General features: G+C 42.5%; 1 protein-coding gene across 1 annotated transcript; it reads left to right on the top strand.

Annotated features, from left to right (window-relative positions):
- Positions 1-9,152: 9,152 nt before the first annotated feature.
- LOC127295444 (guanine nucleotide exchange factor SPIKE 1) lies at positions 9,153-23,183 on the top strand. Its single transcript, XM_051325399.2, has 31 exons — positions 9,153-9,336; positions 9,431-9,555; positions 10,077-10,239; positions 10,324-10,442; positions 10,858-10,970; positions 11,097-11,152; positions 11,275-11,372; positions 11,469-11,606; positions 11,671-11,985; positions 12,118-12,381; positions 12,500-12,667; positions 12,745-12,936; positions 13,037-13,080; positions 13,779-13,848; positions 13,964-14,125; positions 15,179-15,286; positions 15,441-15,478; positions 15,998-16,142; positions 17,094-17,220; positions 17,343-17,536; positions 17,680-17,810; positions 18,193-18,268; positions 18,374-18,484; positions 18,604-18,786; positions 19,264-19,407; positions 20,191-20,364; positions 20,428-20,775; positions 20,853-21,182; positions 21,390-21,575; positions 21,651-22,625; positions 22,723-23,183. Exons 2-31 carry the CDS (start codon positions 9,469-9,471, stop codon positions 22,975-22,977), a joined length of 5,514 nt encoding a protein of 1,837 aa, XP_051181359.1. The 5' UTR covers positions 9,153-9,336; positions 9,431-9,468; the 3' UTR covers positions 22,978-23,183.
- The last annotated feature ends 1 nt before the right edge of the window (position 23,184 follows it).

Below are 23,184 nucleotides of genomic sequence, written 5' to 3'. Positions count from 1 at the left end.
CGCTTTTCCCCTTTTTGGCGTCTCAATGCCAAAGGGGGAGAAGTGTTCTATTAGGTCTTCTCTCAGGGATTTGCATGGTTAGGGCACAAGCATATGCGTTTATCATTCCTTTATTGCTTGTGTCCTCCTTTATGTCGTTTATTTGAACTATTTGGCTTGTTGGTTTGTTTGTTCAAAACTATGTGTTATGTGTGGATGTGAGACATTATGTTAAGGATTTCGGATTTCTATATGTTGAGACCAAGGTTTATTATATGGTGTGTGATGTTATATATCCGGTATTATATATCTCCATATGGGTATGATTTCAATCACCTTGTGTATATGTCTATGCTCTTGTTTGAGCTCATGTTGGATACCTCTTGTGTTGAGGCACCTCACACCTATATGTTGTGTATTTGTATTCAAATGAAAATTACTTCTATGCACACATGAAGGGGGAGTGCCTCTATGTTTTGCCAACATGCTTGCTCTCTATAGTGATTTTCTTGCAAATCCGTATATTGTCATCAAACACCAAAAAGGGGGAGATTGAAAGAACATCTCTCACAGTATGTTTTGTGTGTTGGATGTCAATGTATGTGATACACTAATGTTTGATAAAGTGGTGCATGGATTATATAGATACATGTATATGCGTGACTTGTGTGGAAAAACGAGTCAAAAGGAAGCTGAAAAAGTATCACCAGGCCGGATAATCCGGGCCGGATATTTGCAAAATATCCGGCCCCCAAAATTTGGCTAAGGACCAGAGGCGATGTGGCTCAGTACTTCCCTGGCATGGGGCCGGACATTTGGCCGATTTTTCTCCAGGTCCGGATTTTTTGGGGGGCCGGATTATCCGGCCCCAACTTAGGCTAGATTATCCGGCCCTCGAAAGTCACCAACGGCTGGATTTTGAGAGGGGGTATTTATACCCCCTTCTTCTACCTTCCTCCTTGCTCAATCATTGCACAAATTCTGCCAAGCCTCACCACCATTAGAGCCACCTCAAGAACACAAGATTTGCAAGATCTCCTCCCTCACCCAACCAAAGCTCTTGATCTTTGGAGATTCGAAGGAGAAGACACCGATATACATCCTTACCGAAGCGATTTACATTTCCCCCTCATATGCTTGAGGGCCCTCTTGCTAGTGTTCCTCTTTGGATCCCTAGTTGTTTGTTATTGATGTATTGTTGTTGATTGTTGTGTTGTTACAGATTTGGGAGCCTCCAATTTGGTTGTGGATGTGTGCCCCAAGAACCTTGTAAAGGCCCGGTTTCCGCCTCGAGGAAATACCTTAGTGGAAGTGGGCTAGGCCTTCATGGCGTTGCTCACAGGAGATCTGAGTGAAGCCTTCGTGGCTGTTGGTCTGGCTTTCGTAGCGACCACACTCTTCCGAACGTAGATGTACCTTCTTGCAAAGGAAGGGAACTATGGGAATCAACTCCGTGTCTCCGTGTGCTCCACTCTCGGTTACCTCTATCCTTTATCTCCTCTATATTGTGTAGCCATATCTTGCTTAGTCGTTGACCTTGCCATATAGGTAAATTCACATAGTTGCATATCTAGAGAATTTACCTTTGTGTCAAGCCTAAATTGAAAAAGGACTAAAAATTGGTTAGCACCTATTCACCCCCCCTTCTAGGTGCGGCATACGATCCTTTCAGCAGCCCAATTGCTGTAGATCCTGAAGGATGAAGTCCAGCTCAGGAACGAGGAGCCGGATCCCAACCGACCTACGAAGGAGGCCGGATCCATGAAGTCACATGAAGTATCCGGATCTAGCACGGTCTTGATGGAAGGCGGATCCTTGACGTACACGACAAGATATTGTACCGTAGTTAGGCAACTTGTATTCCGGCTAGGACTCTCCATGTAAACCCTAGATCCGTGCGTCTTTATAAGCCGGATCCCGGGAGCCCTGGAGGCACAACCACAACCACAACTCATTGTAACAACGCGAAAGCGCCCAGATAATTCCAGACAAGTAGCAGTAGGCCCTGTCTTCAAGCAGGTGTTCCGAAGCTGGGTAAATCGCGTACCACTGTCCCGAGGACTCTCCGCCCTATGGCCCCTACTTCTTCTCCCCTCCATGAGGATCCCTCCTCTGGAGTACCGTCGAATAGGCAACGACATTAAGGCCGCGGTAGATAGGACCGCTTGCGATAAGGCTATGGGCTCGGATGGCTTTATGGGGGCCTTCTACAAGGTTTGTTGGAACATCATCAAAATGGACATCATGGCCGTCATTGCGCAATTCCCAAAACCTTCATACAAATAACCTTCATTGGCTCAACTCCACGAATATGGCTCTCATTCCCAAGAAATATGGCGCCCCACCGATTTTCGCATATTAGCCTCATACATGCTATCTCCAAGCTCATTTCCAAGATGATGGCTACCCTCCTTTATCCCCACATGAACGATCTTGTCTCCAATGCACAAAGCGCTTTCATCGAGAAAATAAGTATACATGACAACTTTTGTATGTGAAGAACCTAGCGAGAAAGCTTCACAAGACAAAAATGCCAACTCTCCTCTTCAAGCTTGACATCAAAAAAGCTTTTGACTTCGTGTGGTGGGACTACTTGGTGGAGTTGTTGCACCACATGGGCTTCCCACAAAAGTTTGGGGAATGGATCGTGGCTCTTTTATCATCCTCAACCTGAAGGGTGCTCCTCAGTGGTGTTGGTTATACGTGAATTTTACATCATCATTATTGCTACATATATGTTTAGTTTACATTGATATATGCCATCATACACCATTATTTATGCATTTTTAGTTAATTTCCGGGACTTTCCTACAAAATCCCCCTCACTGGTATTTAATTCCTAGGAGGCAGAAAACCTCCTTTTTCGTTTTTTAGTTGTTTCAGGGCTTTCCGGACACCTAAAAATTGAGGCAAAAATACTTGATCAGTTTTTCACCCAGAGAAGGACCATGAGCGAAAGAAGCACGCGAAAGGAGCTACGAGGGCCAAACGGCACCAGGTGGGGGCGTGCCACCCTGGCCCATTTGCACCTCGAGCATTGTCTCGGGGCCCCCTTTATACCAGAGCCTATATTTTGCCTAAAAACCTAAGCCATATTTTCCCGAGATTTATTGAGGTGGCAGCAGAGGCGATAGTCCTCTCCTATTGGGGGAGAGGGCAGATCCTGCCGCACCGGTGCCTCTGGTGAAAGGGAAATCGACGCCATCGACATCACCGCTCCTACTTGGCTTGGGGGGAGGGATCTCCATCAACATCTCCACCAACACCATCATCACCACCATCTCCATCAACGAGATCGACGTCATCCCCCTCATAGTTTGTGTTGAATTGAACCCCGGATATTATTTTTAGTGCTATTGCGTGTTTTTGATTGGTACTTCATTATTTGGTGGGGATATTATATATTCAGATTGTGTTGTAATCATTATGCCTCTGGTCCATATCATGTTTGACACCCGTGAGTAGTTTCCCACGTTCCCGAGGGCATAGGATGATCTGGCTATGATTCTATATGATGTGCAATGAGTATTTGATCAAGTTTTCTGTCTTTTATGTTGTTCTATGATGATTTTATGCGAATGTCTAGTGCATATTACTTCACCTACATGGGCTCATAGGGCTGCACTTTAATGTAATGAATGTGTGTTGGAAGGGACAGACTGATAAAAATCGTTTTCCAATACTATGAGTTGCATTAGAGGGGCTTATGTTGGGGACCAATGATCTTATTGCTATGGTGGGATATTTATGTCTTAATGATTCCTATACTTGCTCATGAAAATGGCTCTAGGACCCATCATAAGGGGTGCACTTGATCATATTTATGGTTGCACCTAATTTAGGCTCCGCCCCTAACTGAATAAAACTTGACAAAATATTTATCATGTTGTGTAGAACTCAGATGCTAGTAAATCCATGCCACCCCCGGGAACTTTTGTCTCATATAAGCACACACTTAAGCTTGTACTCTTACTGCATAGAGGATTATGATTTTCTCTCATTTAGAGCTTTTACTTATTTGCTATTTACTTTCTGCACTCTATTTTTTATTGCAAAATGTACACCTAAAATACCAAACTGGTACTTTATTATTGTTGTTTTCTTGTCGATTCTGTTAACCAATACCTTCGGCTCCTCGTGGGTCCGACCTTTCTTATTGAAAAGTACTAAAATTGATCTCCTGCACTTGGGAGCCATCAGTTCCCGGTGATCCAATCAAGCATGGTAGAGGCCTTCGACAAGGCGACCCGCTCTCTCCACTCCTCTTTGTGATAGCCATTGGTCCTCTCCACTACATTCCTCGCAAAGCAAACCGAACAAGGCCACCTCCATAGGCTCCGGGGAAGAGTGCCCACGATTAGAACCTCCTTATTTGCTGATGACGCGGCCATCTTCGTCACTCCCAATAAAATGACACTGATTTCTTGGATGCTACGCTTCATCAATTCGGGGCTTGTTACCAATTGTGCCAAAATCCAAGTAGCTCCCATTCGTTGCGATGGCATAAACCTTGAAGACATCCTCCAAGCCTTCCCAACTACTCGCGCTTCTTCCCCTGTGAGGTACCTTGGCCTACCTTTGTCGGTGACTCGCCTAAGAAGTTTCCAACACTTGGAAGATAATGTTGCTTCCAAACTTGTGCCTTGGCTTGGAAACCACATCACCATGGCCGGCCGAACCACCCTTGTCAAGGCGGTCTTGACAAGTGTAGTCATCTACTTCATCACCGTGCTTGATGTGTATATGGATGTTCTTATGAAGATTGATAGCTTAAGAAGAGACTTTCTTTGGTCGACATGTGACAAGGTTTCTGGAGGAAAATTTAAAGTGAATTGGGAGATGGTGTGTAGACCCAAAGACAAGGGAGGTCTTGGGATCCTTAACCTGAAGAAGTTTACCGCGGCTCTTAGGTTGAGGTGGCCTTAGCATGAATAGAAAAATGAGGCAAAGCCTTGGGTTGGACTTGGAAAGCCATGCACTTCACATGACCAAGATCTCTTCGCATCGGCCACTAAAGTAACTATTCGAGATGGAAAGAAGGCTCTCTTTTGGGAGGCGGCTTGGCTTGATGGAATACGACCCAAAGATTTGGCTCCGCTCCTCTTTGCTCGTTCAAAAAACAAGAAATGCACGCTGCATAAAGCGTTGGGAAATGACTTTTGGGTCTCCCAAATAAATACCCATGATGGCCTCTCCTTTGACCACATTTCCCAATTCTACAACCTTTGGGAAAGGCTTGCCAATGTCCTTGGACCCTCAAGCTCAAGACACAATATCTTGGAAGCTCACCAATGATGGATGCAACTCGGCAAAATCGGCATACAAAATGCAATTCTTAGCCCTCACTTCATCCCCGATGCCTTCCTTGGTTTTGAAGGCCTGGGTGCCTCCAAAGTGCAAGATCTTTGCTTGGTTGATCCTACAAAACCATGTTTGGACAGCGGATAGGCTCGCACGGAGAGGATGGAAAAATTGTGGCCTTTGTAATCTTTTCAATCAACACCAAGAGTCGGCGACCCATCTTCTTTTCAAGTGTCGGTTCTCAATCCGAGTGTGGTCCAACTTAAAAAATTGGCTAGGTATCGATGATATCGAAACAACAACTTGGCATGGCTTTTACTCCGTCAAAAGGTGGTGGATTGAGGTGATTCACAAGAGAGGGCAATCAAGGAAAGCTTTGGCCTCTCTTGCAATGCTCGTCTCTTGGGAAATTTGGAAAGAAAGAAATGCTAGCGCATTTCGTAACAAGTCCCTCACCATCACTATGCTTTTGGCGAAAATCAAAGAGGAGGCGGAAATGTGGCGACCAGCATACGCAAAAGCTCTAAGTAATGTAATGCCACGAAAGTAGTTGTTTCTAGCCTTTGATCTTGGCTTATAGCCGAGACGGGTTATAAAACTTCTCCTTATTCGATGAAAATGGCAAACCTTGTGCCTTATTTAAAAAAAGAACTATTTATCTGACCATATGTGACACCACCATGCGGTCGCCAATGGTGAGTGTTAGAGGTCCGGCTGCGCATTCGGTTAAATCGGTTAAATCGGTTCGGTTTATACGAGTTTTCGGTAAATACGATTTCAATACTTCGGTAAATACGGTTTTGTACGAGAATACGATTCGGTTTCGGTAATAACCAATAACATCCGGTTCGGTTTCGGTAATAACCAAATTAACCAAAGTTGACGCGAATTTTTGAATAGTAGACAACTTTTGGCATGTATTTTTCTATGGTGCATTCGGTCAAGTGAAAATTTTGGCATGACCTTTTTGCTTCATGGCAAAATATAACAGGAGAGATATATATCATATATTCACAGATATTGTGCAAACTCATAAATTCACAAGAGGAACAAGTAACAAGCAATGAACCAAAAGCATACAGCCATACACCAAAAGCATACAGCCATACAGTATCACATCAGTACATCATAGATTCATAGATCAGTAGTTCAGTACATAGAAAATAGCACTATAGCAGATTGGCAGCTACAGCCTACAGCTAGCAAAGCATACAGGCATACAGGATACATCCATACACTGATACACCATGTCGCTGCTAGCAAAGCAATGAACCAAAAGCATATAACCATGCAAACGACTCAGCTTTTAAGCTGCTGCCGCTGCTTGACTCTTGGACCCAATAATTCTGCCTTTGAATCTGCAGGTGCAGCTGGGTAGATAACTAGATATGGCCACCTAGACCATGGTCCATGGGGCAAACTTAAACAGGCAGCAATTCTCAAACAGCAATTCTGAAATTCTCAAACAGCAACTACAAAACGAGCGATTAGCAGCTATAGGCTACAGCTAGCAATACACCATGGTCTTGGATTTTCGCCAACAGTTACTCCACGTCTCCACACATGAGGATCAGTCAAGAGGTATTATCTCATCATCATCCACTTGGAGGCCTCCAAAATCTACATTATAACACCAGGAATAGAATTAGTATGGAATGTTGTATAATCCATAAACAATAGAAATGCACACCGTTTTTACCTTCCTCTAGCTTGGTCAACTCAGCAAGATCAGCCTCAATATTGATACGCTTACGGCGCAACCAGTCTTGTGTACATATCAAGGCTTGTAGTGTCATCGGGGTCAAAGAGCTTCTAAAGTCATCTAGAATACGACCACTAGTACTGAAAGCTGATTCAGAAGCAACAGTCGAGATGGGGATTGCTAGTATGTCACGTGCCAGTTTTGAAAGGACGGGAAAACGAGCAGAGTTGCACTTCCACCAACAGAGAACATCAAATTCAGGAGATTGCTCTTCTGGATCCTCGGATAGGTACTTGTCCAATTCAGTTTTGCTATTTGCACCATCCACATTATTAAGTCGCATTCTCTTGTTGTATCGTTCTCTCATAAGAGAATTCTCACGAGCTCTGTTTGATGGCCACCAAGCTTGCTAGGATTCTTCTTGCAAGATTTCATATGGTTTATGAGGGAAGAAGTACCTGCGGAAAACAGCAAGATCAAGAAGACAACATATTAGAAGAAACTAGCTTTCCTGTAGTGCTGCATAGAATTATGGTCACATTCGTTAAAAAAAATCACAACAGGCCCAATCATATAAGTGTAAATCAGTATCTTCTTTGTGAAGCTACAACCTGTACCTCCCGAAGGAATAGAATTACCTGCACTTGAAGATTTGCAGCCCAGATTTGAACCGCAATAGTTACAAACGGCACGATTTGGATCATTTTCATGGACAGTGAAGTGCTGCCATATCTTGCTACGTTTGTTCATTTGTTTCTTGACACCGCCGATCCGGGGTCGAATTTGTAGGACCAGATCCAATGCCGGTACCACTGCCGGAGCCATCACCTTCAACACCAAGATCAAATTCCAAGTGTGCCATGCTATGACTCTCGGTCTCGGACATCTAAATCAAGACACGAAATTTCTCTCATAATACGATACATGACATGACAATATCTGAAATCTCTAAAGAATAGGAGTGCTAACTGCTAAGAAAATAAGAACTTAGTACTGAGGTGCGGACTGCGGAGTGGTTACCTGAGGCGGTGTCGCGTTGACGCCGGTTGAGGCTTGAGCAGTGAGCCGTGACCGTGGTCCGTGGGGATGGTGGAGCCGTCGAGCCGTGGCCGTGGCGGAGGAGATGGTGGAGGCGTCGAGCCGTGGCCGTGGCGGAACCGTGCGGAGCCGTCGCCGTGGCCCGTCCGCCCGTGGCCCGTGGGGATGGTGGAGACTGGAGAGTGGAGAGGATGGGGACGGCCGGACGGGAGGGGACGGGGGGGTCGCCGGACGGGAGGGGACGGGGGGATCCGGCGGAGGCTTGCAGCAGTCGATGAGGGCGTCGCCGGTCGGCCCGCCGCCAGCAGATTAGGGTTCAGCGCCCTCTGCTCGCCTCTGGTCAGGTCGTGCGGGATTGGGGGGCCAGGCGAGACGAGGAGACGAGACGAAGACTGGAAGAGCGACTAGCTGGGCCTGCCGGCTGGCCATCTCCACGTCTGGGCCTGGGCATCTCGGTTAATTTCGGTTAAAACCGCGGTTTTTCGGTTTAAAACCGAAAAAACCGAGGGTTAAATGGTTAGTGATTCTGCTAACTGTAATCTTAACTGTAAACTGATAAAACCAAATTTTTCGGTGCAGTTAGGTTTTTTCGGCTTCGGTTTTCGGTTTCGGTTCGGTTATGCCCGGCCGGAGTTAGAGGTAATCATGTAACCACCTAAAAAAGAACGTGAGCAGCTTATCATGGTAGCTGCCCTAGACACAGGTCCACTCTGCAATCAAGAGTGATTGTACGTACTACTAACAAGTCGCATCACAGGTGGAACCGGCCATTATCACTTTATCAGGGTGTGTATTTCATTGAAATTATCAGCTTATCAACGCAGCTAAACAACAAGTATATATACTGCAGAAAGCTCCAAGTGTCAAACAATTTCGCCCCACAAAAAAAAAGGAAGAAAACAACAACTCCAGTTTATACAGAAGACCCTTGTACTACGAGTGCAGGTCGCTGTGCCCCATGGCCATGGCAGGCACACAGCAGTCTGGTGTTGTCAGTCACACCCTTGACAGCGAAGCATCCGTATTTGCGAGACAGCGAGAGCAGCCCGCTGGCATTTCATCAAAAGAATTGAATTTTCAAGGCCCGAACAAATGCACCGGTAGAAGCCAACCCAAATCTTTGTTTTTTTATATTTCACTTTTCCCCACCACTAAAAACACACTGCTCCCAACTCCACCTGCTTCGCTTCCTCTGCACTTCAGGGCAGGAGCAATGGGGGCAGCACCATACAGATTGGCAAGGTCGCCATGAATCTCAACTCTCCCGCTTTCCCATCCTCAAGCTTCTGCTAGTTCCTGCTCCAGAAATCTCCACGGTTTGTTTCATTTCCCTGAGACCCATCTAAATCAACCCCCAATCCTCCGCTTCTTCAAAAAAAAAAAATGATTTTTTTTCTTGCCGTGGAGCAGAAAGAGGAACCGACGAGGAGTGCTGCGCGGCGGCGGCGATGGATTCTACGGCGGCGGGGGAGGGGCAGCGGTTCAAGCGGATTCCGAGGCAGTCGTGTGCGCGGAACCTGGAGCTGGATCCACTGGTATGTGTGTGTCACTCCCTGCTCCAGTGCGTGTGCCCGTGTTTCGTTGATTTGGTTGTGCGGATGCCGCCGCTGTGGTGTTTCTTGGGTGTTTGTGGTAGTGCATACAATGTGGTGCCTGGGAAGCCCGAGATGTTTGAAATGCGTCGAAATGTGTGCTCCAGATCTCTGCGTTCGTTCCTTAGGGGTTTGGGGTTCTTAATGTTCCCATGCTTCAGTGTAAGCTGAGGAGTTTAAACTGGTGGTGCTGGTATTAGTGCTGAACTGGCGCTAACTATGTGCTGGTGTGCATCGCAGCATATAGTTTAATCTCCTTGTTTCCAGGAACCTTGTGTATGGGTTTTCCACAGATAACTAATGTTTTCATGGTTGATACAGCTATTCCCTTGGTATTAGTATTGCGCATACTTTGTGGCTGATGATTCAGTTTGCTCCTTTGGATTACAACCAATAGAAAAATACAATTTAGGTCTGCAATTTTGAGAATTAAATATGACGAATCTACATGCCTTTCTTTCCAGCTCAATGAAAATCTGGAGCAGTGGCCACATCTAAACGAGCTGGTGAAGTGTTATAAGGCTGATTTCGTGAAAGATGACTGCAAATATGGACACTATGAGAGTGTTGCGCCGCCGTCCTTTCAGAATCAAATTTTTGAGGGACCTGATACCGACATGGAAACAGGTAATCCACCATCCTTTTGGTTGAATTAGCTCCTTATACATTTTTTTTTTTTACTTTATAATTTATATATTTGCTTTCTCATAGAATTGCAGCTTTGCAACGCTAGGCATTCCAAGCCAGAGGAAACTACTGAAGATGATATGCCGAGCACCTCAGGGAGGCAAACATATGAGACTGAACTATCTGCTTCAACTTCAAAAATTGTAAGAGCATTTTTGTTAGATTTCTGTTTTAGGTGGATGATTGCCATGTGCTTTTCTTTCTAACCTCCCCCTTTCTGTGATTTACACGAGTGCCCTAGTCTTAAGACTAGATAAAAGAGTATTTAGAAACCTAAGAAGCTGAGCCTACTCTACGCACTTAAGGAACACAGTATTATTGTTGATGTGAATATTTCTGGCAAAGCAGTTTAAGCTTTTGAGACATCAAGCTGGGAAGTTTGTTTGCATGCTCATAAGTCACCCATTCTCGAGTTTCTTGTTTTTATGTCTCTCAGTTTCTCATCTGTAATATCTGTACCAATTTACGATATACATGACGATTTGGCATTACCATATGCCGTAGCATTTCCATCTTGATGTAAGCATTAACAACATGTTGCTCCACTTGGGTTTTCAGCATTGTACTATCTCACCTTTACCGGCATATGAACCGGCATTTGATTGGGACAATGAGAGATCTCTGATATTCGGCCAACGCGTACCAGAAAGTCTCCCTGCAACACACAGCAGGTTCGCTAATTTGCACATTTAAGCATTAAATATCTCTTTGCTTTTGTTTGTACTCCACGCTCGGAGCAGTGTTTTTTACAATACTACTTACTAGTCACATGTTATAACTTGATCTCTACTTCTTAGTGGATTGAAGATAACTGTGAAGGTATTATCTTTGTCGTTCCAAGCTGGATTAGTTGGTGAGCAAACATAAATATTCTTTTTTGTGTTTGTTTAAACACTGGTAAACTGCATTATATTTTCATTTATATTTCACAAGCATGAATGACTGAACTGCCTTTTGACCATGTATCATGTGCAGAACCTTTTAGCGGTACAGTCTGCTTGTACAACAGAGATAGGAGAGAAAAGCTATCAGAAGACTTCTACTTTAACATACTTCCAACAGAAATGCAAGATGTAAGGAACAATGTATATTTCTCCCTACTGTGCCATTGTTTCTATCCTCTAATTCAGATCATTGACCATTTTCAAATATTTTTTTTATTTGATCAGGCTCATATTTCTTTGGACCGTCGGGGTGTTTTTTCACTGGATGCCCCTTCACCATCAATCTGCCTTCTGATCCAGCTAGAAAAGGCTGCTACTGATGAAGGGGGAGTAACTCCTTCAGTTTATTCCCGCAAAGAACCTGTAAGAAACAAAGTCCCTCTTTTAATCACATGTTTCATTGCTCTTATGCTCAGTTTTGTGAAAGGTGCACTTGACTGAGAAAGAGAAGCAGAAGCTGCAAGTTTGGTCTCGAATCATGCCATATAGAGAGCCATTTGCATGGGCAATGATTCCTCTATTCGAAAACAACCATTCTGCTGGCGCTGGTGATACTGCCTCTCCTAGCAGCCCTTTAGCACCAAGTATGCCAGGCTCAAGCTCTCAAGATAGCATTGTGGAGCCTATTTCCAAATTCACGTTAGATGGAAAAATCAACAATTATTCAAGTGGAACTTCAGTTATCATAGAGATACCGAACTTAAACAAAGTGAAGGAAAGCTACATAGAGGACTCCCTCCAAGTAAGCATCAGTAGCTGAGCAAAGCCAGTTTTTCTCGAAAAGGGGGAAGCCCCAGCCTCTGCATCAGCAAAGCGAGTTATATTTAAGTGATTATTAACTAATTAATTATACCAATTCGTTTGTCCCTTGTAGGATCCGAAACGGAAAGTACACAAACCAGTGAAAGGTGTACTGAGGCTAGAAGTGGAAAAACTCCATAATGACCGCAATGACGTGGATACCATTTCTGAAGGTGGGAGCATGAACAGTGAATTGCATGATGCTGGCGAGCTCAATAATGGCAGACACAGCAGGAATAGCGTTGATGGGATCCATAGTTCTCTGAATTCTAGTACCATTGTCAAGAAAGATACACGCCCGAATGGTCAAAATTCGCAGGCAGAGAATGGCGACAATGTAACTAGACGAGTTTCTCATCTGCCTTTTTTTGTGTTGACTTTTCATTTTTGAAACTTATGGCTTAGGATTACACGTTCTATGCTGTTTTTATGACATGCATTCTTTTTTATTACAGTTTCAAGCGTTCGACTTTCGGATGCTGGCCCGGAGTGAACCATTTTCACAACTCTTCCACTGCCTCTATGTGTACCCATTGACTGTTAGCTTGAGCCGCAAAAGAAATCTATTTGTAAGAGTAGAATTGAGAAACGATGATTCTGACATGAGCAAACTTCCAGTAGAGGTTTGTTTACGAAGTTATTATACTATTTTTGTTTTGTTGTTGATGTCTGCTCAGTATTCTTAGCGATGTGGTTTCAGGCTGTTCATCCAAGGGATCATAATACAGCACTACAGAAGTGTGCCCATACCCAAATTTCTGTTGGCACAAGAATGTCTTGCTACCATGATGAAGTCAAGATCAGTCTGCCTGCTCTATTAACGCCCCAACATCATCTTCTGTTCACATTTTTCCATGTAGATCTCCAAATGAAACTTGAAGCCCCTAAACCAGTATGCCTTCTGTTCCTTGTTAATAAGAACACACTACTATGGTTGGTTCATCCCTTCAGGTTTATTTTGTTGGTGTCTCAACATGTTTGTGTTCCTTCAGGTGATTGTGGGATACGCTGCACTTCCATTGTCAACACACATTCAGTATGTATTAATTTGTCATCTTTGTATACACCAAATGCTTAAATTGAACTAGCCTGAGTTTGTCACTTCATATGTGGGATCACTTCCAAGTCAATGCTTTATCAGCAAATTAACTTATGCAATTTTGTGACGGAAAGGGAATATATGAAAACTAAGGCTTATTGGCAAAACTTGGGAAACAATCTTTTATTTGTTTAACTCTTCATGCTTTATTGGTACATAGATTGACTAGCAAATTATCTAATCTTAGTAAATTTTAGATCGTTTAAGTAAGGAAAAACACTCTGGTACTCATTCACTAGCAAGACTGCATAATGCATACTGCTTACTTCTTACTGCACTTACTAGCACAATGTCCGTACATTGTTTATGGATTAAAAGAGCTCATACATTTTAAAGAGATAATACTACCGCCTCTGTCAAATCAAACCATGAGTAAAGATAATTAAAAATGGTAGGAGCTGGTTTCCATTTTCAAGCACAGTTTCGACATTACATATACACGTACTTCTGGGAAAATACCTTTTCTTTTCCATGTAATGTTCAAAGCCCATTTAGACATTTACATCTCATCCTGTCTCAGTTGCTACCAAAAGTTTGACGAGGAACTCTGAATTGTTCGTAGTCTCTAAAAAATAAGTATTGACTGATGAGAATGGAATTGAATTGGATATATAACAAGTTTTCGTGAATAATAGGTTACTTTCGGACATATCTTTGCCAATTTTGCGAGAGCTTGTTCCGCATTACCTGCAGGAAAGTGGAAAGGTTTGCTACTTTTCCTGTTTCGTTTTGCTGTTTTTTTCACATTGGTTGCAAAATTATCTTATTATATACGATTTGCTGTAAAAGATTTTACCTGAAAGTTGCAATTATCATACAGGAAAGAATGAACTACCTGGAGGATGGAAAAACTGTTTTCAGGCTGCGGTTAAGACTTTGCTCTTCGTTGTTTCCAGTTAATGAAAGGATAAGAGACTTTTTCGTCGAGTATGACCGTCACACACTACATACAAGTCCACCTTGGGGTTCTGAGCTTCTTGAGGTATGTCTATTTCTGTTGAATGGCTTAGGTTGTAACTTCTGCTGTTAGTTTCCTTCATGATTCCTCCCCTGCTGATGCTTTCGCTTTTATGCTAAACACACAGGCAGAATATCCTGCTTTTGCAGCCAACAGATGGTTTATTTGGCCTGTTGTTTATTTTGACGCTTTACAATAAGCAGTAGTACAAACCCATGTTCTTTTACTGCTTGCACATCCTATTCCGACTGTTATCTATTGAGCAATTTCTTAGCAATTTTTTGTTTGCGTGGCGTGCTACTGATCTTAGCCTTTTTTGTTCTTCGATAATCAGCATACCTTTTAACTTCCTGTTCGTTATCATTCCTGGATGATATCCAGTGAAATATGTAAAAAATGGAAAGAATATGTGAAGTTCTTTTTGGAAGGAAAGCGTGTGGGGCCTCCCCACAGAAAGTTTTTAAAAATTAATATGAACCCAACGTCGCATCCATGGGCACTTGAACCTGGGTGGCCAGGTTGTACATCCACTGCCCTAACCAATTGAGTCTAGCTCACTTCTTATTTTTTTAATATGTTCAGTATTTGTATGCTCTACAACCTGATTAAATATTGCGCCACACGTCTAATTAGGTATAGAATGTGGTCAGATTCTAGAGCATAGGGAAAATTATCTGCACTGTGTATTTCAGTCTTTGTCTGTGACACATATTTATAATATATTGGTGTTAGTCTTGTTAGTTCACCGGTAGTGTATGGGAAGTAGTCTATTTGTGGCTGCCAAAAGCTACTGTAGCTTGTATTGCATAGTGCTATTTATAGGATACAAGCTAGGTACAACAGCTAGATTTAGATTTCTACTGCTCCACTTTCTACTGCTAACCAGAGTTTGCTACTGCCTAAGGCTTACATATGAATAGTACTACTAGAACATACTAGCACCTACAGTACTACTAGAACCTGCTAGTCCTGCTAGAAGGTACTAGCTTAACTCCTAAGCAAGGATTACTCTCACAATTGGTACTTTGCACTATATGCTGAAAATTTATCTCTAACGCTGGTAAATTTTTGGTGCAGGCCATAAATAGTTTAAAGAATGTTGAATATACGGCATTGCTGCACTTTCTTCAACCAATACTCAATATGCTGCTGCATCTTATTGGCGATGGTGGTGAAACCCTGCAGGTTATTGCTTTGCTTATGCTTCCACTTGGCAGAACATTTTGCCTCCTTCTCTAAAGAGCACACTTGCCTTTTTACTGAACTGCATTTGTAGTTGAGTGTTTAGTCTTCATAATAATACACACCAGGTTTGACTCTGCGGATTTTTTTCCTGCAGGTTGCTGCATTTCGTGCCATGGTTAATATTCTAACCCGGTAAGTCCCCCCTTTTTTGTTGGTTTATGCTCATGCCTCTGATATTTGTGTGCACCAGTTTCTTTCCAGAGCTCTAGCATGATTTCTAAAAATCCTAGTTCCTAACCTTCAGACGGCCAATCATTTACTGGAGAAAAAATAAATCAAATCTTTGGATGCCATTTTCTTCACATGTATCATGAAATCATATTCTCTTAGTTTGTGTTCACAAAAGAGGCCCTGCATTTTGAGTAGCTACAAACTGTTAAGTTTCATCTTATGTGAGTGTTTGCTGATAGCACTTGCATGTTGCTGCACAACAAACACAGTTGTTGGAAAGCTGTTACTGTCATGTTGCCTTATTGTCATACTTGTCTTTAGAGGCCTATCACACAGGATCGGTGCTCTCTCCTCTCATCTTTGGCGATATTGAATCTCTGGCTTCAATTCTATAAATTTTGTTTTATGATTTTTCTCAATAGAATTGTTCATTCAGTAATGTATGTACCTCCAGTTAAACTCGATGCACTTCTATTGCAGGGTGCAACAGGAATCATCTGATGGGGCTGAGAGAAATAGGTTTCTTGTTAATTATGTTGATTTTGCTTTCGATGACTTCGGCGATCGGCAGACACATGTGTACCCTGGGCTATCTACTGTTTGGGGTAGCCTAGCTCGGAGTAAGGTTAGTATGGATTTCTTCTCACTGTTTGGAGTAATCAATTATTGAATTTGTTCTACTCTATCTCTTCTCTTGTTTAATTCTTTTTTATGTATGGACGTGTTAATGATGGATTCACGGGGGTAAACATTCATCTGAGGTAGGTCCTGTGTTGATGACTTGAGATATAGAATGGCGGTATGCTGCTATGTTACTGGGGGTAAACATCTACCTGAGGAGGGTGCCATTTTGGGGAGGACTGGACCTAGAATAGTCGGCGTAGAGGAGTGCACAACAGGACTTCGGGACTAGGATAGACTTCTTCATTATTCGTCTTTGATGTAAAGGGGTGATATGCCTTTATATAGCCGTCTGCCTAGCAAGGATATCTAGTGCAAACCAATAAGCTGAAGGGTGAAGACATCATATCCACCAAGCAATATGCACCTGACAAATCGTAGGATATGCATGCCGCTGACTCGCCTGGTTGGCTACTGTGCGCAGACATCCCTATGGTCTTGGTTGGCTCGTGAGCTGAACCATTGTTGTGACTATATGCACCGCAGTAATGACATTGCCAACTCTCATTACTGCTGAAATATCTTAGTACCTGAATTATGCCCTTGTTGGCTGTTGTCACCGTTGCACCAAGGACTAGCTAATTCCAGCCGAATTGATTCTTAGGGCCTGCTTGGAATGGTTATATATTTTTTATGTCCACTGGTGTCTAGCTCAGGTAAGAGCTAAATAGCGGCAGGCACCACAAACATTACTACCAATCCAAACAACCACTTAACCTTTTGCTTTTACTGTTACCGCATTCCAGTATATCCTCTGTTAATGGTTTACTTTGCTTACACTTTTCTGCTTATTTTGAATACTCCAGAGGTGGCCGTTTGTTCAATCAGCATGTTTTTGACACAGATGCATGTTTCTGCTGCTCTGCTTCACCATTATACTCTTTTGTCAATGTAGGCTAAAGGTTATAGAGTTGGACCTGTCTATGATGATGTATTGGCAATGGCATGGTTTTTTCTGGAGCTTATTGTAAAATCAATGGGACTGGAACAAAGTCGTCTTTTCTACCACAATCTTCCACTGGGTAACACCAACCACCGAATGCTTGTAGCTGCAGTTATTAGTATAGCAGTTTCAGACTTTTAGTACGTAAATATTAAATTACACTACAAAGTATGGTTCTAATTGTTTGCTGTCATGCTCTAGGTGAAGATGTCCCACCACTACAGTTGAAAGAAGGAGTCTTCAGATGTATAATGCAGCTATTTGATTGCCTTCTAACTGAGGTTCATGAACGTTGTAAAAAGGGCTTAAACTTGGCAAAGCGCTTGAACAGCACTCTTGCTTTCTTCTGTTACGATCTTTTATCAATCATTGAGCCACGCCAAGTTTTTGAGTTGGTAATGTTGGAAGTCACATTTTAATTTTTCCTCGCCCCTAGTTCTTTGTTCTTTTTACTGTTGATTTGGTTTACTGGAGTAAAGCTAGCGAGGAGCTTAATTTCATGCATCGAAATGCCTAACTAAACATCTGCGTTCTTCAGGTTTCGTTGTATATGGACAAGTTTGCAGGGGTTTGCCAGTCAGTCCTCCATGATTGCAAGTTGACATTCCTGCAAATAATATGTGATCACGATCTGTTTGTTGAGATGCCTGGTCGGGATCCGTCTGATAGGTATGTTTGACTTGTTTCTAAATTCGTGGATTGCCGAGCTAGTGAAGCATCGATATCCCAGTTCACTAAAAGTGTTCTAATTTTGGCAGCTCTAAGTTTTCTTACTGCCAATAGAAAGACATTTTTATCCATTTTCCATAAATATCATGGCATAGAGATTTTATATCTTTTCTTCCTCTAATCCTTTCAATGATTAGGCCCCGTGTTACTGTAAATTATTAACCCTGGATAACTCTTTGCTTACGGTGTTACAATTAAATTAAGTGCAAATATTCTCTTGAAGTCCAATGAAAACACTAGTGAATACGTGCTAACATGCTGCAAATCATTTTAGCCTTATACTTTTGGGTGAGTTTTTTTACTAAAAAATCTCTTTTTACAGGAATTATCTCTCATCTGTCCTTATTCAAGAGATCTTTCTCACCCTTGACCATGATGATTTATCACAGCGAGCGAAAGTAAGCATCTCAATTGCAACAGAAATACTCTGGGCTACATAGCCATCTCACATGTGATTGCAACTTATTCTTAGCTGTTTATTTGTTGTTTTGCATTTATTATAGGCGGCTCGTATTTTGGTTGTCCTAATATGCAAGCATGAATTTGACGCACGATATCAAAAAAGCGAAGACAAGTTGTACATTGCTCAGCTGTATTTTCCTCTTATAGGACAGGTGTGTGATTCACAAGTAACTTCCTTGAAATGAACACCAGTAATCAATACTTTGTTTATCTGCAAGCTTTGGCATGTTTTTCTTACAAGTTCTTTTCCTGTGAAAAATACTTGTTGCAGATTCTGGATGAGATGCCTGTGTTCTATAATCTAAATGTCATTGAAAAGCGTGAAGTGCTAGTAGTCATTTTGCAAATCATAAGAAACTTGGATGACACGACTCTTGTAAAAGCATGGCAACAGAGCATTGCTAGAACCCGATTGTTCTTCAAGCTATTGGAAGAATGTATAACCCATTTTGAGGTTTGTACAATAACCCTTGGTAGTTTAGAATGTTGTAGTATTTGTCAGTATTATCAACTTCTGTGACTGAATGTGATTTCTGATATTATAATCCTGACCAGTAAAACCTCAGTGCATAAAAGCTTTCTGACTGGTGTACAATTAGTTCAATGATTTGCAAATTACTCTCAGGTGACTGGTTGGAGTATACCTGAATCCAATTCGTTTTCATGGCATTCCTGTTGGATGTTTTCTCTTATTCAAACTTCGACAAGCACACCCATCTTTTAACTGGTAGTATAATATCCAGTCCATATAAGAATTTGCATCTCTTGGATGCAGAGGCTGGGGCAACCCTTTTCGAAAAAAAAATATATAAGAATTTGCAAATAGGAAGCTCACATTGATTTGTTATTTGTTCTGAATTGTTGTTGCCATCAAACTATTTTGATTCATAATAGTTTGTCCAGAACTAAATCTCTTGAATGCTCTCTGCAGCATAACAGAGCGGGAGACAGCTTGCTAGTAGGCTCTAGTTCTCGGAGCTCTGATGCTGAGCGCCCTGCGTCCCCCAAGTATTCTGACCGGCTATCCCCATCAGTCAATACATATTTGTCGGAGGCTTCACGCCATGAAATAAGGGTATGTTGGAACATTATTTATATGAGCCTATTTTTCCAGCACTAGTGTTTTTACATAGGTTGGATACACCTTGGGTAGAGTTTGTATAGCATGTACTGGACGAGGTTACAATACCTTGTCAGCATTATTGCTTAGTGTTCTTTTACGGGAACAGTTAATATGCTATTGCATAGAATGTGAACAGTTAAGAAACTGATAAGACTTGACTGGTGTTATTCGAAAACAGAACATTAAGTATGGTTCATGTATATCAAGTGCGCTGTAAACTAAAAAAAAAGAGTAATAGTTGTTTTCTCGACTTGCTTATTTAATGCTACTGGAATCACGTAATTCTTCAGAAGATGCCTACTGACAAAGTTAAAGGGCTTTGACCAAGTGACCCTTCCGGTGCGCCTAAGTATTCCATCTAATGCCAAGCCAACCATCCTTGGCTAATCACTAAAAATCCTAGTTTGCGGCGAACATTTCAGACGTGACACTGGTAATTTGTTGGACACTAGCTCTCTGAAACTTGCTTGAACTATTACCTATGCCCCCTAGGTATGCATTAAATCGACACCTTGATGGATTATTTGCTCTGGCCCTAAGGGGGGTTTACTTTGAGTCCGAGTGAGTGTTGACTTTCACTAATATCTACTAAGCCTGCAATGGTGAACTTGACCCTGTTTCATACTAGATAAAAAAATGATTTTGTTTACTTGCTATAATTTGTAGGACGGACAAAAAATCTCTGTGATTATATTTTTTTTGTCAGTTATGTGTCATGACTACTTTTTAATGCAGCCTCAGGGAACACCAGAAAATGGATTCATGTGGAACAGGATTAGTCCTGAGCTAGGTTCCCCAAATCAACCATATTCATTGAGAGAAGCCCTTGCCCAAGCACAATCTTCAAGAATTGGAGCAACAACCAGGGCACTGAGAGAGTCTCTGCATCCAATACTGAGACAAAAGTTGGTAGGTATTACATTATGAATCTTGTGGTGTTTTAAACCTTGAGTCTGACAGAAAATTCTACAGGAACTCTGGGAAGAAAATCTTAGTAGCGCTGTGAGTCTTGAAGTGTTGGGAATAATTGAGAAGTTTTCGGTTGCGGCAGCTTCTCGCAGCATCTCGACTGACTATGCTAAGCTAGATTGTGTAACATCTATCTTAATGGGTCTTCTATCTAGGAGCCAGCCCTTAACTTTTTGGAAAGCTTTCCTTCCTGTGCTCTATAATATATTTAGTCTACATGGTGCAACACTAATGTCAAGGGAGAATGACCGCTTCTTGAAGCAAATTGCGTTTCATCTATTGCGACTGGCTGTATTCCGAAATGATTCTGTCAGAAAAAGGGCCGTTCTTGGGTTGCAGATCCTTGTTAGGGTAAGCTGTTTGCTGACTTTTAGTTATATAAAATCATGAAAGGAACTGGCCTGATACAGATGTTCTTGTGCTTCTAGAACTCATTCAACTATTTCAAGAGCACCACAAGGCTGAGGGTCATGCTGACTATTACTTTGTCAGAATTGCTGTCTGATGTGCAAGTAACTCAGATGAAATCTGATGGATCTCTTGAAGAAAGTGGTGAAGCTCGGCGTCTTAGGAAATCATTAGAGGAAATGGCTGATGTAAGGAGTAAGGATCAGTTGATCGATTGTGGCCTTCCTATTACTGCACTGGAAGTGGCTGCTGAAGGTTCCACAGACAATAGGTGGTCTTGGGTAGAGGTCAAGCATCTTTCAAAATGTCTAGTCCAAGCCCTTGATGCTGGCCTTGAACATGCCCTTTTGGTAAGCAAGTTGGCAAATGAATCCTACTCTGCTATCCATATGTGAAAGTGATGTAGCATATACTGCACTAAAATGGGACTGGCAATGTCATCTGGACACCTGAAACATCAGCACGTGATTATACTTTGAGCAGTGTCATTTTTATGCATTCGAATGTCTTAATCAAGCATGAAGCACTGAACCTGTAAATCTCAATTTTCTTTTTAGGGGTCTGTAATGACTGTGGACAGGTGTGCAGCTGCTGAGGGCTTCTACAAGTTAGCATTGGCCTATGCGCCTGTTCCGGACCTTCACATTATGTGGTTACTGCACCTATGTGATGCGCACCAGGAGATGCAATCATGCGCTGAAGCTGCGCAATGTGCAGTTGCTGTAGCTGGTGTGATCATGCAGGTTGAAATCTTAACTTCTGTTCGTCAATACTGTAATTATCTACGAAGTTTTATGACCTTTGAACCCTTCTTATAGGCCCTTGTTGGAAGGAACGATGCTGTGTGGAACAAGGAGCATGTTGCTTCTCTCTGTAGGATTTGTCCTGTTGTGGGCACTGATGTGGGCACAGAAGTAGCTGCAGCAGAAGTCGAGGGATATGGTGCATCCAAGCTTACAGTGGATTCAGCTGTCAAGTATCTTCAACTTGCGAACAAACTCTTCGCGCAAGCTGAACTATACCACTTTTGTGCTAGCATTCAGGAACTCATCATTCCGGTGTATAAAAGCAGAAGATCTTATGGGCAGTTGGCTAAATGCCACACGTCACTTGCGAACATCTACGAGTCAATTCTTGAACAGGAGGCTAGCCCTATCCCATTCGTTGATGCTACTTACTACAGAGTTGGATTTTATGGCGAAAGATTTGGCAAACTCAACAAAAAGGAGTATGTGTTTAGGGAGCCACGGGATGTTCGGCTTGGTGACATTATGGTGAAGCTTAATCGTACCTATGAGGCTAAGATGGATGGCAATCAAACCTTACATATCATTCCTGACTCGAGACAAGTTAATGCTGATGAGCTGCAACCTGGTGTATGCTATCTACAGATAACTGCTGTTGATCCTGTAATGGAGGACGAGGACTTGGAGAGCAGGAGAGAAAGGATTCTCTCTTTATCTACTGGCACTGTTCGTGCCCGTGTGTTTGACCGTTTCCTTTTCGACACACCGTTCACAAAGAATGGAAAAACACAAGGTGGCCTAGAAGATCAATGGAAGAGGCGCACAGTGCTCCAGACAGAGGGTTCCTTTCCTGCTTTGGTAAATCGTCTGGTGGTGATAAAGTCTGAATCTCTAGAGTTTTCGCCTGTCGAAAATGCGATTGGAATGATTGAAACAAGGACATCTGCGTTGAGAAATGAGCTAGAAGAACCGCGGAGTTCTGAAGGTGATCAATTACCAAGACTTCAAAGCCTGCAAAGGATACTCCAAGGAAGTGTGGCTGTTCAGGTAAGCCTGTCATTCTGCGCAATATGAACCAGTTTAGCTATTGCTTGCTTCTCTATTTTCTTTCTTTTGCTAATTTTCCCAAAATGTATGGATGCAGGTTAATAGTGGTCTATTAAGTGTGTGCACTGCATTCTTATCTGGCGAGCCTGCAACCAGGCTCAGATCTCAAGAGCTGCAACAGCTCATAGCCGCATTGCTTGAGTTCATGGCTGTCTGCAAGCGCGCAATCCGTGTGCATTTTAGGTTGATAGGGGAAGAAGACGAGGAGTTCCACACGCAACTTGTCGATGGGTTTCAGTCTCTTACTGCTGAGCTTTCTCACTATATTCCTGCTATCCTTTCGGAGCTCTGACTGTAGCAAGGTGGGCAGTTAGGTAGCATTTGAGTGGTTGTTCTTTCAGTTGGGGCTCCCCTCCAAATTCGTATTTTGAATAGCTTGGTTGTATAGTTTGGAAACTAACCGGTTCGTGTGGTTCTGCCGTGTCACGTTTTTGGGGTGTAAAAGTAAATGTAATTCTTTTTTGTGTTGTATCTGAAACATCGTGCTTCTTGTTTGCAG

This window comes from Lolium perenne, chromosome 4 (assembly GCF_019359855.2).
Source record: "Lolium perenne isolate Kyuss_39 chromosome 4, Kyuss_2.0, whole genome shotgun sequence".
Lineage (NCBI taxonomy): Eukaryota > Viridiplantae > Streptophyta > Magnoliopsida > Poales > Poaceae > Lolium > Lolium perenne.
Note: the sequence above shows the minus strand (reverse complement) of the source record. Positions and strands in the feature narration are given on the sequence as shown.

Excerpts from the sequence above, each read along its gene's own strand:
- LOC127295444 (XM_051325399.2), top strand. The coding sequence starts at position 9,469 with ATGGATTCTACGGCGGCGGGGGAGGGGCAGCGGTTCAAGCGGATTCCG. Across the intron at positions 10,240-10,323 it reads TGATACCGACATGGAAACAG|AATTGCAGCTTTGCAACGCT; the intron begins GTAATCCACCAT and ends GCTTTCTCATAG. Across the intron at positions 22,626-22,722 it reads AAGGAAGTGTGGCTGTTCAG|GTTAATAGTGGTCTATTAAG; the intron begins GTAAGCCTGTCA and ends GTATGGATGCAG.